This window comes from Podarcis cretensis (assembly GCF_951804945.1).
Source record: "Podarcis cretensis genome assembly, chromosome: 5".
Taxonomy (NCBI): domain Eukaryota; kingdom Metazoa; phylum Chordata; class Lepidosauria; order Squamata; family Lacertidae; genus Podarcis; species Podarcis cretensis.
Window position 1 is genome coordinate 31,202,368 of NC_137174.1, and position 15,707 is coordinate 31,218,074.

Genomic DNA, 15,707 nt, shown 5'->3' on the forward strand with positions numbered 1-15,707 from the left:
GGTCTCGACTTGGTCTCGACTGAAAGGGTGCATCTGGCGAACGGGAAGCTGCCCGGGCCCCACTCCAGGAGTGCGTGGCAGGAAATGCACTCTGCACATGCTCCGTGCTGCCGCCGGCAAACACCCCAACCTCGAATTTCACGGCGAGTTTCCGAGACCGAAACAAAGTGCGGCGGGAGGAGGAGCAGAGGCCGGAGGAAGAGGAGGAGAAGCAGCAGGCGGAAAAGGAGTCGCAGGTAGAGAGCAAAGGCGAAGAGAGGCGCAGCCGCAAAACCCCCGGCGGAAAGGTCCCCGTGGCCTGAGAGCCCCGCGGAAGAAGGCGCCACTTACTGTCGCCGGCCCTGCGCGCCTCCCCATCTGCTCGGAGCCGGGCCTTCCCCAAGCACAGGCTCCGCCGGCCCTCGCGCCAAAGCCACGCCCGCCGCCGCCGCCGCGCAGCGCCGCCTCCTCCGCTGCTCCCTCCTCCTCCTCCTCCTGCGCGGGGGCTTCTGCGAGGGTCGAGCAAGCGCTGCTCCCTTTCACCCCCCTTTCATCTCCCCCGGAAGGTGTTCCTTAGCCCTTATTGGAAATAGGCTAAAAAATATTGATAATACTACTAACAGTAAGCATTCCTTTTGTGCGCAATGGGCACAGGTCACGACTGCTGCCCTGATTCAGGAATCTCTATCTGGATCTAAGTATATCAGATCGGTTCCCCCTAAAATATTTCAGGGCACCCCAAAATTGGTGGGCATGATATTGCCATTCAAATACGGTGCGCGCGCGTGTGCACTGTGTCATGTGATCATACCTACCCCTCCCCGAATATTTATTCAAGTTGGCACCCCTAATTCATTTCCAAAGCCCCTTCCCCACTTGCCTCGCTGTACCTAATACTCAGTTCAGGGATCCCATGTATTTACAGTGAGACTTCCGGATATACGACGATATAATAGTAGTAGTAGTAGTAGTAGTAGTAGTAGTAGTAGACGATATAATAATAATAGTAGTAGTAGTAGTAGTAGTAATAATAATAATAATAAAGAAACAGGGGTCCCGCAGATGCCTGGTGCCAGACTCCGCCTATAGATTCTTGGGTGCTGGGGACGGGGGTTTAATCAGCACTGGCAGGCTGGGCTTGCTTTTCTGCCAGGCAAAAGGGCAGAGGGTCGTGATGGCCCTGCCATTAAGTGACCTACAAGACGAAATGTGATTTGAAACGCAGCAGGGGATAATAAGCTCCCTGCGCTTTGGGCCACTACTGTGTAGATAGCCTTAGTGTTACCATTTACTGCAATCAATGGACTCTTCCAATACAGGTAATATATGCTCTGCCTTCCCCAACTCCTTCCTCTTTAATCTTGAAGGATCTTAATAATTTCTAGACAACCTGCTGTGTAGGGTAATTCTTTACACATACTCTTACACTGACCCAAAATGGGGTTATAGATGTTAAGAAGAAATGTTTGTTATGTTTTGTTTTAAACCTATTTCTCCAGTCTAGTCTCCTTGGAGGTGATAAAACTACATCTAGGCCATTATCACTTCAGATTGAATTTTTTTTTTAATCACTGCACATAGAAAATTAGTATCTCAAGGGAAAGGTTGGACTAGAAGCTTTCTTCCTGAAATCCAAATTTCTGTCTAGAGAGGATTTCTTAAAAATGCTGTGCCTGCAGTCTGATATGGTACAACCCAGACAGGTTTGCTCTGTGAGAATTAAGCCTCAGTCCACACTTTTTAAAAAATAGCTGTTTCTCTTCCTCTTTAGGATAATTTCCCCTCTGACGGTCAAATGATCTGAATCAGCACTGTCAGGAGGTATTAATATTTGTTCTAGATGGGTTGCCCAGCTGTGGGTTGATGAGGCTCTCTAATGGTACAAAAAGAGGTTTTGTTCAAATCGTTGGGTGTTGATGGTGTTGGCCGCAGCCAATAAGAGGACGATTGTGACTTGCATCTTGCTTGCAAACACTCCTGGGCAGTTCACTTGGAAATAAGTTGTTCTGATGTAACAAGACTGACTCCAGATTCTTTACAGACAGAAATTAAGGTTACAAACCTGACATATGCTTAAACCTACTGGTTTAAATGGGCTTGGGCGCCCCCTAATCTTCCATGAGATAGGACTGCAAATGAGTGAAATTTCATGGCATAGAGATGCAATGATGGGGAAAATTTCCAGTTTTAAGTTTCAAATACGAAAGCAGACTTAAGGTCGATAAAGGCACACACAAAGTTTGATTGCGATTGACAGCATATTTTTGTATGAGATGATTATACATACAAAACTGCACAGCTTGGAAACCAATATAATGTATATAAATGCTCTGTATATATTGTATATAAATGCATTGTTCTTTTGGAATTCCCCGAAGCCAAATATATCTAAATAGGTTCAGATATATCTGTGCCATGGTTATTATTGTTTTTCATTGATAATGGTGCCCCTCCAGATGTTGTGGACTACAACTCCCATCATGTCTGGTCATTCTACATGCTGGCTGGAGCTAACAGGAGTTGTAGCCCAAAGCAAGGAGTGAGAGCCATAGCTCAGTGGTGGAGCATCTTCTGTGTGCCAAAGGTTCCATGTTCATTCCCTAGCCCTGACAGTGAGTACCGATTAGATGGACTCAGTATAAGGTAGCTTCTTATCTTCTTTTTCCTATCTGGAAGACACCAGGGTAAGAGACTGGGAGAAAAATGGAATACTCCCAGGTGAGAGCTGCGAGGGCCCACCACTTTCTGTGTGAGACCAGGGCTACCTTTAAGAGAGGACTCTGCATTTTCTCTTTCTGTGTTTTGTTTTTATTTAGATTAGTTTCCTTTAATGTACTGCATTTTGAAATAGCTTTAATTAAATCTTATTTTTTTAAAGTCTGTGTGTGTTGGTAGATTCTAACACTGAAAGCATCTGTGAACGACAAATACCAACATCCCTTGCACTGTACACAAATGCATAGTGGATCAATACCTGTGTAGGAAGGGTATAACTTGCCCTTACTCGGCTCCTTCTTTGTTGAAGAGATATCAGACTGATTGCCCTCCAGAGCTAACAAAAATAACTCAGCAAGGCTGCAAATGGTTTTTGTTTTCCATCAAACAGACAAAAGAGAAACTTCTGCATGCCCCTAAAGCAGGTTACCAAATGGAGACATGCGTAAAATTAGAAGAAATCCATAAGAGCACAGTGGCTTTCTTCAACGGCATGGCCAACCCAGGCCACGAGAGCACCCGAGGAGGAGATTGCTCTGCCTGTCTTGGCCTGTAAGCCATCAGCTCAGAAGGGACAAGCTTGATATTTCCAAGCTGCTGTGGTCGATCATGTCAGAAAAGGCACTGTTGAAAAAGCGCCTCAGATCAGATTAGCACAAGAGACTGTGACAGCCTGCCAGGGTAAACAATACAATTAGGGTGGGTAGCGGGGAAAACCTGCATTTAGCCCAAGCTGTTCTGGTCCATCAAGTAAATATTACCCATTAAAAACTGCTTAGAAAGCCAAAAGCTGGATGTATTCAATCAGTAATACAGATTTGTCTGGTGGCCTGTAACAGCTTTTGCAGGCTTTCATACACTTGTAATATGTATTTTCCCACTGATAATTTGCTTTGGTTTCCCTCACATTCTTTTCCTTAGCCAGCTATGGCCACTGTTCACAAAGTGTCAGTGTCTTTTCAGTCTTACTACTGATTTTAATTCATTTTGGGCTACTTTGAAAAAACCCCAAAACTTCCTGGTTTCCCTCTCAGCAGATCACACACATTATAAGGCTGAAAGCCCATACAAAGGTTCGATAATCTGTGCTAAGGTTCTGCACACAGAGTAATGTTTGCCTAAGCAAACCCTATTTAGATGAGTGGGACTTACCCCAAATCAGGTAACTTGTGTTTTTCCTGAGAGCTGCATTCCCTTGTGGTGAACAAGGCCAGAGACACTGCAAATTCTACATTTCTACAGTACATTTCTACACCCTGCCCATTCCTGCCTTTCATTCAGACAAGCAAGAGGTGTTATCAGGTCTTAAAGACACATTCCAGCCAGGCAAAAATTCTTGAGATACATAGCAGGGCCAGTGAAGGGCGTGGCCTAGAGAGAAGGGGTGTAGCCTGGGGAAGAGTGCTGAGGGCCAGATGGAGGTCTGCATTTGTCTCCCAGGGCCTGACGTTTGCCACCTGGTATAAAGTGGTACCTTGCTTTACAACCATAATCTGTTCTGGAGGTCCGTTTGTAAACCAAAACAGCTTGTAACCCAAGGCGCGCTTTCACCAATGGGGCCTCCAATGTTCGTAATCCCAAAGAAATGGGTTGTAATCCAAAAAAAGGTTGCAAACACTTCCGGGTTTGACGTGTTTGTAATCCAAAATGTATGCAAACCAAGATGTATGCAAACCAAGGTACCACTGCATACTATAGGCAGGTTAATAGGATTGCAGCCAAAATGGACAGATGCAGTGGCGGTCTGCACGCCAGTAGTACAAAACCGGCTGCTTCACTTAAATAACAGAAACAGGACGTGTCATGTGTGAATGACCTTGCTGTACCTGTTAGAAGGCATAGACAAGCTTGATATTAGAAGCCACTCATGGTTAGTGTCAAATGCATCAATGAATGCATCAATGAACCCCCTCCTGGAAATCTAAAATGGCACCCCAGCATGCATCAGAGACTTGTTTCCTTCCCTTTTGCCCAAGGACTTTAGTTTACCGCCAAAGCCCCCTATTGCACACCCAGTTCTCTGCCAGAAGAAAACAGGCAAATGCCGCCCATTATTGCAAATGGAATTTGGCTATATGGTCTAATAGTTCAATCAAGCTTAATTCATTAGGTGCCATTCATCAAAAGCGGACAATCTTCTCTCTTCCTGCTTAGGCCTACATAAGATGTTGTGTTCTCACCATATAGTTCATAGTAAAGGGAAGGAAAAACAAAGATCACGAGGTATTTGAATCAATAGGGCTGATCTTGAGGGCCATAAGGAATGTGAAGTTGTGAAAGAGTCTCTCACCTTTGCATTCTGCTGCAGCCCTTTTCCTAATTTTCCTCACTTTTCTCTTCTGTCCTCCAGACTTGTATTCATACTCCACAAATTTCACCCTGAAACATTGCTGAAGCACCTGTATATGTGTTCAAACATTGCCTAGCCACAGACCAAACAAGAAGAGGTGGCACAAACTTAGCTTTCCCTTTGTCTATAATCACTGATTTATCCTTCACTGAAGAGAAATATGTAGGTAATACTTGCTGAGCAAATGTGCACTGGGGCCTAGTAGTTGTGCAAACTGAACTGCGGCCTAGTAGTTCTGGTCTCAAGGTATCTGTCACACTTTGCCATGTTTGCATCATATCATTAAGTATTGGTGCTTAAGGGACATTTGGGTATTGCTGAAGATTCAGCCACTGACATTTTTAGCCACACTGTGGTCCATTGAGATACCAAAATTTATTTGGCAATTTATTGTTCGTGGTGCAGACCCTCCCAGAGGCTCAGGGTCTGGGCCTCAGCAATTTTGTAGTCGCCTACATGCAGAAGGCCTCATGTTCAAAAAGGACTGGAGGAGACTCCTAAGCTGCAGCCAGTCAGTATAGACAGTACCAGTCTGGATGGACCAATGGTATACTGATGGACTTGGTATGCTGCAGCTGGATGCTGCTCTCTGTCTCCCCAGTATCTGCCGCCTGAGGCAGCTGCCCCACTCTACTGAATGGCAAGGCAGGTGCTGGGTAATGGTCAGATAATCCCCAGGATCCTGCCCTTAGTGCTAGTAGTTAAAAGCAGTGCCTATAGCAACTTGTGGCTCAGAGGTTGTGAACCAGTAGCCCCTGCTCCAAATGCAGACTCAGTAACAGAGGCTGCCCCCTAAGCTGCCGGTGCAATGGAAAAAAAGAGACTTACATTGTTCTGTAAAACAAAACAGGGTTGCTCAAGAAGACAATAACCTTCTTGAACCACCATTCCCAGGGAGCTAATTTGAGCTTTCCCCAAGAGCTTGCTGTAATATCTTTAACACAAGATCATTGCACTTAATATTGCAATAGTAGTAGCCAACTCTGATACATTAAGGAAGCAAATATGCTTCTCAGCCTCTGTTAAGAAATGTCAGACCACACCTAATGTTTGCCAAAGTATTAAGCAGCTGAGTAATATAATAAATGTTTAATAGATCTATGGCTGTGACTTCTGATCAAGCAGGAGCGATGGAGTTAGCCCCCTTCACCCTATCCCAGCATAATAAACTCACTGCAACTGATTAGTGGCGGAAGAGCAATGCTGCCACCTTGTGGACCACTTGCATAATGGCAAACTGCAAAGTGTTTCAATTGGATCCTCCCTCTTCTATGAATTAGAAGGGAAACACCATAGGAGCTGATGGTGATATAGTCCAGTATTCGTGTCCAACAATACTTATGAGAAAACAGAAAAGGAAATTTTAAATAGCCTTGATTGAAGCATAAGTAAGAATGCCAAAGGAGAGAAAAGAAGGAAAGTTAGTTGGATTTCAATAGTTAAGCCGGTTTTATTTATTTAGAGCTAAGCTGAAATTGCTCGGTTTTTTTAAGCAAACAATTTCACCAGTGCTGAAAAACAATGTGTACAAGCAGAGTTTATTAGGAAGTTCCCTATTTGCAAAGTCTAGCTGATTTCAGGAGAGGGAGAGGACTTGCACACTATCATAATTCATAGTTTGTCTCTCCCTGCCTCCCGGAAAATCAAAATTGAAAAGTACTCAGAACAGTTCTGTAATGGTTATAAGGGGTTGCTCGTGCGTAAGTTGCCGCCACTCCTGGCTAGGTAGCCTGGTTAAACCTGTTCTGGCTGGACAGCCCTTCACTTCGTGGCTGTTCAGTCGCTAGCAGAATCCGTCAGTGGGCGTTTCTTGAACTTCTTCCAGCAAAGAAGTTCTTTGACGCCAAGTCTACGCCTACTTTCCCTGCGCGGAAGTCTTCTGCGCAGGGGGTGTGGGTAGCGGAGGGCCCGTGCTCTCCCCGCTGGTCTCCAGCGAAGAGTCCTGGAGCCCCTTCGCCGATTCTCCCATCTGCCCCCCTTTATCCCTGGTGTTACGCTGAATTCCTTCTCCAGCTGGTGAGCTCCCTCTCTCCCTGCTGGGCCCCTCTCCAGCATCGCTTGAGAGCCTTGCCTCCACCTCTGGCTCCGATGTCAGTTCCCTGACAAGTTCTAATAAAACTATTAAAAAACTGCAGCCTTGAGGAAGTACCACTGCAATCCAGAGGTGACTTCATTGGAAACTACCTGTGAGAACGTTGGTTTCTGGGTAACTATGGCTTAACTGGTAATTATATTGAACACCAACAATATGATAGATGACCACTGAGGCTGTTTAGGTGCTAATATTGCCCTCTACCTAAACATAGGGTTCCTGGCCTGGATCCCTCAGCCTACCTGCTACCTGTCAGCACTAAAAGTGCCACCCAAGTCCTAAATTCTACCTGTGTAGCAGGGAGCTTTCCTTTTTCTTTTTTGACAAAGTATTAAAAATAAATAAAAAAGAATAAAAATGTGCACCCCACCCCCGAGACCATTCCATTGTAACTATCCAACCTCCCAAAATTTCAACACCTCTTGCAATGGTTTTGACCCCTTTCCATTTTAGCAGAACATATTCTACAGACAGCCTCCGTATCTCCTCAAAATCATTTCTCCTGCATATTCCCCATCTTACCTTAATCACACATGTTAATTTATCAGGGAGCTTTCTGTCCACTGGGAGCTAAACTAATGAGTCACACACAGTTGGTTTTAATTTTAAACTTTTTATTAGACTAGGAAATATAATTTATTGCATAAAAATTAATTTGTTACAATAGGAATGCTAAACCTTATTTACAGTTCTTAGTTTACAGAATAAACAGACACGTGTTTTGAGGATGCTTCCGGACCCCTCCCCCCACCAAAAAAACCCCCACCTGGACGTATAAATATGAAAACAGAATGGAGAGCAAGAGAATGAAGGACACTCTTAAGGGGAGAAAGGAAACCGTGGTTTGCTTTCACCCAAACGATGGCATGGGCTGCCCATGTCACAAAGCTCAGTGTGACCACAGAGAGCACCTTAAGAGACAGTGGGGGAGGGAGAAAGACAGGCACAGCCCTCATTTGTGTGAGCAGAGGGTGCTTTCCAGGCAAAAGGGCTCCCTACTTGGTCAACATACACTCTTCTGAACAAGAAGCAAAGAGAAAGAGGGTGAACTCTGCACACTTCCTGACGCTGCTCCCTATTGCACACCCATGGATCCCTAATCTGTTATATAGTACTGATCTCTCTCTGTCACACACACACACACACACACACCAGATTTCTACTTCTGAATTCTCTCTCTCTTACACACCTGAATGCACATATCTGCACACCCAGTATCCAATTCACACAAAAACAGTGAGTAAAGACTAGAGCAGGTTGGCCTCTTAACAGATCACTCCCTCACCACCAGCTCCCTCAATTTATATGGCAGACCCACCTATGAGACCATGTGAGGTGACTGCCTCAGGCGGTAGATAGACCCACAGGGGCAGCAGATCCTGATGTAGATCTTTATTCCTCCCCCTGTTCCTGATGTAGATCTTCATTCACTCCTTCTTCCCTGGCAGAGAGGGGGATATCTTTTTGTGGTTTGTCTCAGGTGCCAAAATGTCTTAGGCCAATATGAATTTACATCACTATGTGTACAACTGAGTTTCATATATCTTCAACTTCTCCACCCACCCATCCCCCAGCCACACGATCGCATCGGCTTGCGGAAGATACACAGTAAGCAGGAGCTAAGCACATTCACCCCAGACATATAGCGGAAGTGGCCTGCTCGCATGAACTGGTCTCTGGATTACTGAAGGGATATGCTCAGGCGACTGAGAAAATTGTGAATGGGCGGAAACCTTCACAGATTCCATGTGGCCACGTGACCAAAGCAAAACAGGGACAACAACAGAATATGAGAAGCAATATTGGTTGGGGGGTGGAGATGCACAGAGAGAGATGCACGCACTTTTAACACGCTCTGCTCCTGGAATCTAAAGGCAGGTAATTTAAAAACTGATCAGCCTATTTCTACAGAAAGTAGTAACGTTCACTTACTTAACTAAACATTTCAAAGCCTAAGTGTCTAATTGTGTTTCCAGCCTGAACCTTTAACTTAATTGACTAAATGCAATTCTTAAACAAATCACCCTGACGTACACCAAGAGATCAGGTTAAAGACTGGAGCCTTCTTTTAAAATTTCTCACAAACTCCTAATACAATCTCCCCTACGGCCTCACCTTTGTAAGTGGAATGTGTAGATGAATTTCTTCTATTCAATTTATCAGCAAGCAGTTCAGTCATATAATATATAATATTCCAGCTAGCTGAAAATGTTACAAAAAAACCCTATCGTGCTCTCATCTGATGCCATGTTGAAGGAAAGCAATGCCTGCAGCTCTCCCCAAATACCTTGTGGTTAAATGATTACAGTATCTATTTTTGATTGAGGATTGATTTTCTTTTCTTTTACTGCCACACAGGAAGCAAGCACTAATAACTTCGCTCTAAAAAAAACACAAAAAAACCCCCAGATGCAATTCTCAGAAGGTTCATCATTTGGTTCCAAAAATCTGGATATTTTTCCAGACTTGTATATTGCATATGAGATCCCTGACAACTACAATGTGAGAAAGAAGAAAGTATGCCCTACCAATGGGTATATAAACTATACAGACGAGAGAGTTACGGACCCTGCATCAAGCAGGTCTAGTCCTTTAAAAATGTTTGTCAGGTACGGATAAAGATACCCAAGGTCTCCAAATCCATGCTCACTAGAAGCGCCATCAAAACCCCCAAATACTGACATGTTCTATCTTGTATAGATTGCACCATACTCTTGAGAGACCTGAGCTGCAACAGGAACGTTGCTTTGGTGTAAAAGAATTTGAAGAAGCGTATAGTTTGGGAGTAGGAGGTTCTGTGCACCTGAACCCTACAAATGACACAAAACATCCCAAAAGGTTAGAGAACAGGGCTGCAGAGCTAGCGAAAATGACTTTTTGCCTGAGGAAGAGAACGAGTGAAGAAAACTTCACACCTTGAAAACAGGCCCTGCATTTGCAGCGCTTAACAAAACACACACACACCATCCTCCCCCATGGATTTGCCTTCTGTGTAAATGTCCAGGCTCCAAGCAACAAAAATGTCTTCTTGAATTAAGAGTCCGCATTTAGCATTCCATTTGTTTTCTCACTGTAAGTGACCTCTAAACAATGGGGCTATATATTCTGGTTAAGCAGGCATTGCCTGCAAACTATTTGCAGTCTTTGGGTTCCTGTATGAAATCTTTACTGTCATTACAGGAACACGAGGCAGCAACTAGCTTTCGGCGCCTCCCTTGGGCACGCAGATAAAAAATTGCATCCTGAGAAACGACTGCAGCGATGGGGAAGCTGCTGCTTCCAGATGTTGTTGGGCTCTCTGTGCCAGGATAGGCAAAGGTCACGGACCATGAGAGTCCAGCCACATCTGGAGGGTCACAGCTCCCCCTTCCTTGAACTACTGGTTATCAAGCTGCCACATAAAGACATAACGTTCCATTCACGTTCCCGCTCCCTGAGTAGGTGTGCCATTCAGTTTTTTGTTTGTCTTCAGCACTTGCCTTTCCCCAAGAGCATGCTACCGTTTAAGAAGAATGAGGTAATTGCGAGGGTCTTCTGGTGCAAGACTTGCTATGTCGTGCCGTGTCTTTAAAGTTATTGCCTACGAACGTGTCCTCGTGGGAAGGGAGAAAAGTTAGGAATAAAAGGATCAGCATGATGAGGCAGTACTGCTCTTGGTGCCATGCTATGCTTTATGGAAGAAGAAGACAATCTTTTTAAGAGGTAGTGACTATAAGAAAAATACCCTGCAACTACACAGTGCTTGCAACAACCTGAAGAATAACGGATAACCAAAGGCCAATGCAAGTAGAAATATATACATATATAAATATACACGAAAGTAAGGTAATACAGGTGCATTTGCATTAGAATTTTACTGCTGGAACTACCCTTATACTGCAAGGTTTGTATCCCTTAATCTTGGTTCTGTACCAAATCTGATTTTCTCATGGTGGAAAGATCTGGCAAAACAGAATAGGCAGCAATGGCGAAACTGAGACCTACATTCCTACTGCCAACTCAAAAATCTGCTCCCTATTAGTTGGAATTCATATCCGAGTACACTGCAGACGTCTAGCAAACACTGCCAGCTGCTTTCTCCTGTGATAATGCGGTCTAGAAACCTCATTGAAAGGAAAGGATGAAGAACTACCTGAACTGGGCACTGTGTGCGCAGCAACTGCAAATCTTTAAAAATATTTCCTGCTAAGAGGAAATGAACTTCTGCTGCATTTCCACCTAAGATCTTGTTGGCATACAAGGTTTTTTTTTTAATCATTACAGCTGGTGGCTGAGTTTATTAATAACTTACTTCAATCTGGGGCTATTCAAACAATATCCTTTCCTCTTTTCAGTAAGCTATCACATACAAGGGAGCCATTTGCATTGCTCACGAATACTCATTTAACGTTTTTGTTGCTCTGTAATTTACTTCTCTTCTAATAGAACGCCTGCAATATAGAGAAAAAGGTAAGGCACTGCAAAGCATTACCGAAAGAAACAAAAATTATCACAACGCCACCCATTATTAGCTTTGAGTCCTTGTGGAATTCTGTAGCTAAACTGTCTGGAATGAGAGTCACCTATAACAAGTGCAGAGATTCCAAATCTCCCTCCCTCACACACACACACACGGATGGGCTAACCACAAACATTATTCCAACATGATAATATGACACTGTGGCTTCTAATCTTCAAGCAAATGTTCCCTCCTTCGATCATGAGGTCTAGGAACAAAAGAGAAAAGTGTGAAGAATTTAAAACTCAAGTGGCTTGGTGCGCATGTCACATCAAACCATAGCTAAAATAAACTATGGTTTAATGTAAATGAGTCAAAGTGTTCTCATGCTGCTGAAATTGCTGGCACTTTGCTCTTCTTCTCTGGCTGTACTGCCAGCAACCCACCACTGTCTGGCTTCTCATATCATCCAAACCTGGGACAACAGTTTGTTTTCCTCCTAGCAAATCACAGACAGAAACCAAGATTTGTTCTTGGTGCACCTCTTGTGGCTTGTTTGGGGGCAAGCAAACCATGATCCTGGGTTCCTATGTCAAAATTCTGACTGTGGCTTGTTTCTTGGCTGTGTGGTGGTAGCAGCAGCGGCGGTAGAACCAAGTGCCCACAATTTCAGCAGTGTAGGCTTCTTCACATTCAACTATGGCTATGCAAACCAGGTCTTTGAGATACTCCTGTGTAGCGGCTGAAACATTTTTCTCAGATTATTATTTTTTTAATATCACTCGAAACACAGCTCAAAACAAGACTGGTGGGAAGTTTCTGCTCCTCCAGTTTGAACCGTCACCATTAACATTTCTTATTCCTCTCGAATAACTACACATTAGGGGTATCTTTGTTCAGTCCTGGATCCTGGATCCTGTCCTGGTCCTATCACTCAAAAACAGTGGGACTTTTGCTCATGCTTTCAAAAATTCAAAATGGATGTGATGCAGACACTTACGGATAACTTTACCCATGAGTGCAAGCAGTAGCACACATTCATCTCACCTAGCAGGTATCATCTGCTTGATGCCTATTCAGACACTGCAGGGAAGTTAAACTCAAACAGATACTATCTTTCCTATGAAGAAACCTGGAAATAAAGTGCCTCCTATTAGGAACAGGTCTCAGGATGAGGTTCAGAGCGCACAGTGGAGCGGACTCCCTCGAAAGATGGTGGACTCTCCTTTCTTGGAGGTTATTAAGCAGAGATTGGATGGATATCCATCACAAATGCTTTAGTTGAGATTCCTGCACTGCAGGCTAGATAACCCTTGGGGTCCCTTCCAACTCTACGATTCTATGATTCTATAATTTCATAACCTGGATATGGCATTATGTGGTGGAATCCCACCCAAAATTAGTGACAGACTGAACACACCCTTGATTGCTAAGCCTTCACCATCTCAGTTGGGATTTTTGAACTCCAGCTTCCTGGGCTGCATAGCATAGCAAGAGTCCTTGTCTCAACCACCCCCCCCCCCTTGGCCAAAAGTCATTCTGAGCACAAGAAAACCTTTTGCACATTCCTCAATGGAGCTATCTTGATTCTAGCTTGAGACTTGTTCCTGTACTAACTGGACTTCGTTCTGCTGGAATGGCCCACACAAAGACAAGTAGGGTAGGCAAAGCAAAAGTGGCTCCAAATACAACTGTGACAAGACCAGGAGCAAATACCAGTAGATATTTGGTCAGGCATATCTGGGCACTTCACCAGATTCTGAGGTGGGCCGGAAAGAGTGTGAGGGGTTTGTATTGGTCTGTCAAGAAAGCTCCCCAAGAAATTTCTCTCAGCTTCTTTTCCAGAAACAGGTTAGTTCTCCTGTGAGTGAATTTTCAGACTTATTCCCATTCATTCTGCTATAGTCAGAGAAATAGATGCAAGCAAAATGTTAAAGAGAAGAAAAAGTTTTCCCTTTAAGACACATATGAGGCTCAGGTCAAATCATCAATCCTACCTGATCAAATTTCATAGGTTACCACATAAATTGATATTGTTTAATTTTCACTAAAACATCATTGCGTTTTCTCTCTCCCTCTCCCTTTCTCTGAGTGTCATGATACTCTTGCTCTCACATACATGAAAGATTCTTATTGAATTTTTAAAAAGGATGCATCCAAAGATCTGGATAATAAATTACTTGCGTTTCCTAAGAAACTGTTTTCCTTTTTTTTTCCTTTTCCATTTTTTAAATGTGTCTTAAAGCTGTTTGAAGCTTTTGACAGGAGTAAGCAGTCTTTTCTAGATTGTACTCGACTCTTCAAAGCATAAATTGCCAGCAAAGAAGAAATAAAGGGAGAACAAGGCAGGGAATGGGAAGAGGACAGGAAAAGAAAAACTAAACAAAACAAAACAACAACCCCAACCCAGATTCTTAGCGGCCCTCAGAAGCCACACGAGGCAGCAGAAGCTGGGGGGACCACAACTGCCATAGGCTGTGGTCACGGAGAGCAATGATACATTGCTTTTGTGCCCCGGTTCAAAGGCTTTGAAGAGAAGGAGGAAAGGAGTCTTTAACACTTGGATTGCTTGTAAACTGCGCAATATGGATCTCTAAGGCTGGTTGTGATTTGAGGAGGGAGGAGTGCGAGAAGGGAGAAGGAACCCCATTCCAATCTCTTCAGAGTTACGCTACGGCTCTGCTTCTTCCTTGCAGCCCTTTCCCCATCAGTTCCCAAAAGGGCTGCTCCCGCCATTTTCTCTCCCTCTCTCACTCCACCTTCCGCTCGACCATTGCCAGAAGTCTTCTCGAGAGCTGCATCAGCAGTCCCCCTCTGTTGCCATGACAACCAGCATCTCGCTCTTGCCCATCTCTTCCAAGGCACTGGCCAGAGTATTAAGATCCCCATCATCTTGGTGCTGGGCTTCCCATAAGTCCAGGATGACTCCTGTTGGGCTGGCTTTGGTGGCAAAGAAATTCAGATACCTGTGCAGGAAAGAAAACAAATGAGAGTGGGAAAGAGAGGGAGAGAGATAGTTGGTGTTATGTGGTGAAGTTTCACCCTGGGCCAGCAGGGGGATACTGTAGATAGTTTTCACTCAGGTCTGTAAATAGTTTTCACTCAGGTCCACGTCAGTTATTTTAGGTGGGAAACTCTGGGTTGTTGTTGCTACAATGTTGACAGCCGGCTGCCTATAAAAGCAAGCCGGCTGAGCTGTTTGCTAGTCAGTTCTATTCCAGCTTACAAAATAAAGAGCTGCTTTGGAGAAATCGCTGTGTCGTCTGCTATGTCAACCCACAACTTAACAGTGTTTTCCCGTTAGATCTCTGTGATATCATGGGGCTCATAATAAAACTTGTTGATGTATTCCCACACGTGAGATTACGGATCCCATGAGAGCACATAAGGCAGGGATGTTGGGATTCCCATTAGCTCCAGCCAGCAGTCCATCAGTATCTAGAGAGCCACAGGTCCCCATCCCCGAACTAAGGGCTAGGCCTTTAGTGATGACTGCGTATGACCAGTGGGGGGGACGGCGACACAAATTCAGAACAGAGATGATGTGCCTGATTTTCATGAAGCAGTTCCTACCAAATCTAAAACATAACACGTAAACTCACACTTTTAAAAAGCTGTTTGGAGCAAGGTAGAGCACGGCATGATTGTCATTCACCTAAGGACACTGGCCAGAACACTGCTGAAGGAGGGATATTATGTACTTCTTTCTGAGTGGATAGCTCAGTTGGTAGAGGATGAGACTCTTAGTCTCAGGGTTGTGGATTCAAGCCCCATGTTGGGGGGGGGGGGAATTCTGCACTGCAGATTGTGGTCCCTTCCAACTCTATGATTCTGTGATTCTAAAATTAGGCACAACGCTTTTTTAAATAAAAAGAAAAGACAAACTTTTAGAGGAGCCTGGAATATACACGAGGAAACCAGGGGTCAGCAGGGTAGGGGAAAATAGATCTGCTACAAATTTTTACTGACACAGAGGAGCTCAGGGTTTTTGCTGACCTAGTTTCTTTGACCTTCTCTGGGATGGTACCCCAAGGGCCCCCGATATCTTTAAACCAAGGCCAATAACACTGACAAAGTCTCCGCAGGAAAGTCGCTCAGCAAATGAAGGCTGCTGCTTTAACAGAAAATGGATT

At 44.3% G+C, this 15,707-nt stretch overlaps 2 protein-coding genes and 2 long non-coding RNA genes across 5 annotated transcripts in view; 1 reads left to right on the forward strand and 3 right to left on the reverse strand.

Moving 5' to 3' along the window:
• The window catches only part of SLC29A3 (solute carrier family 29 member 3), a gene marked incomplete at its 5' end in the record, with an annotated part of 37,562 nt that extends 37,132 nt beyond the window's left edge, over positions 1 to 430 (reverse strand). Inside the window, one exon of the mRNA XM_079976363.1 lies at positions 331 to 430. Within this exon, the coding sequence (XP_079832489.1) occupies position 331 (1 nt within the window). The remainder of the gene's footprint in view (positions 1 to 330) is intronic.
• Positions 1 to 15,707, reverse strand: part of LOC307216337 — a 355,708-nt gene that overhangs the window by 37,132 nt on the left and 302,869 nt on the right. The window lies entirely within an intron of this gene.
• LOC307216357 overlaps positions 1 to 15,707 on the forward strand; it is a 621,279-nt gene that overhangs the window by 15,165 nt on the left and 590,407 nt on the right. The window lies entirely within an intron of this gene.
• Positions 7,734 to 15,707, reverse strand: part of UNC5B (unc-5 netrin receptor B) — a 168,281-nt gene continuing 160,307 nt past the window's right edge. For both annotated transcript variants that reach the window (XM_079976254.1, XM_079976253.1), the window contains one exon: positions 7,734 to 14,540. In XM_079976254.1, coding sequence (XP_079832380.1) covers positions 14,375 to 14,540 — 166 coding nt within the window. In that variant the 3' untranslated portion in view covers positions 7,734 to 14,374. The remainder of the gene's footprint in view (positions 14,541 to 15,707) is intronic.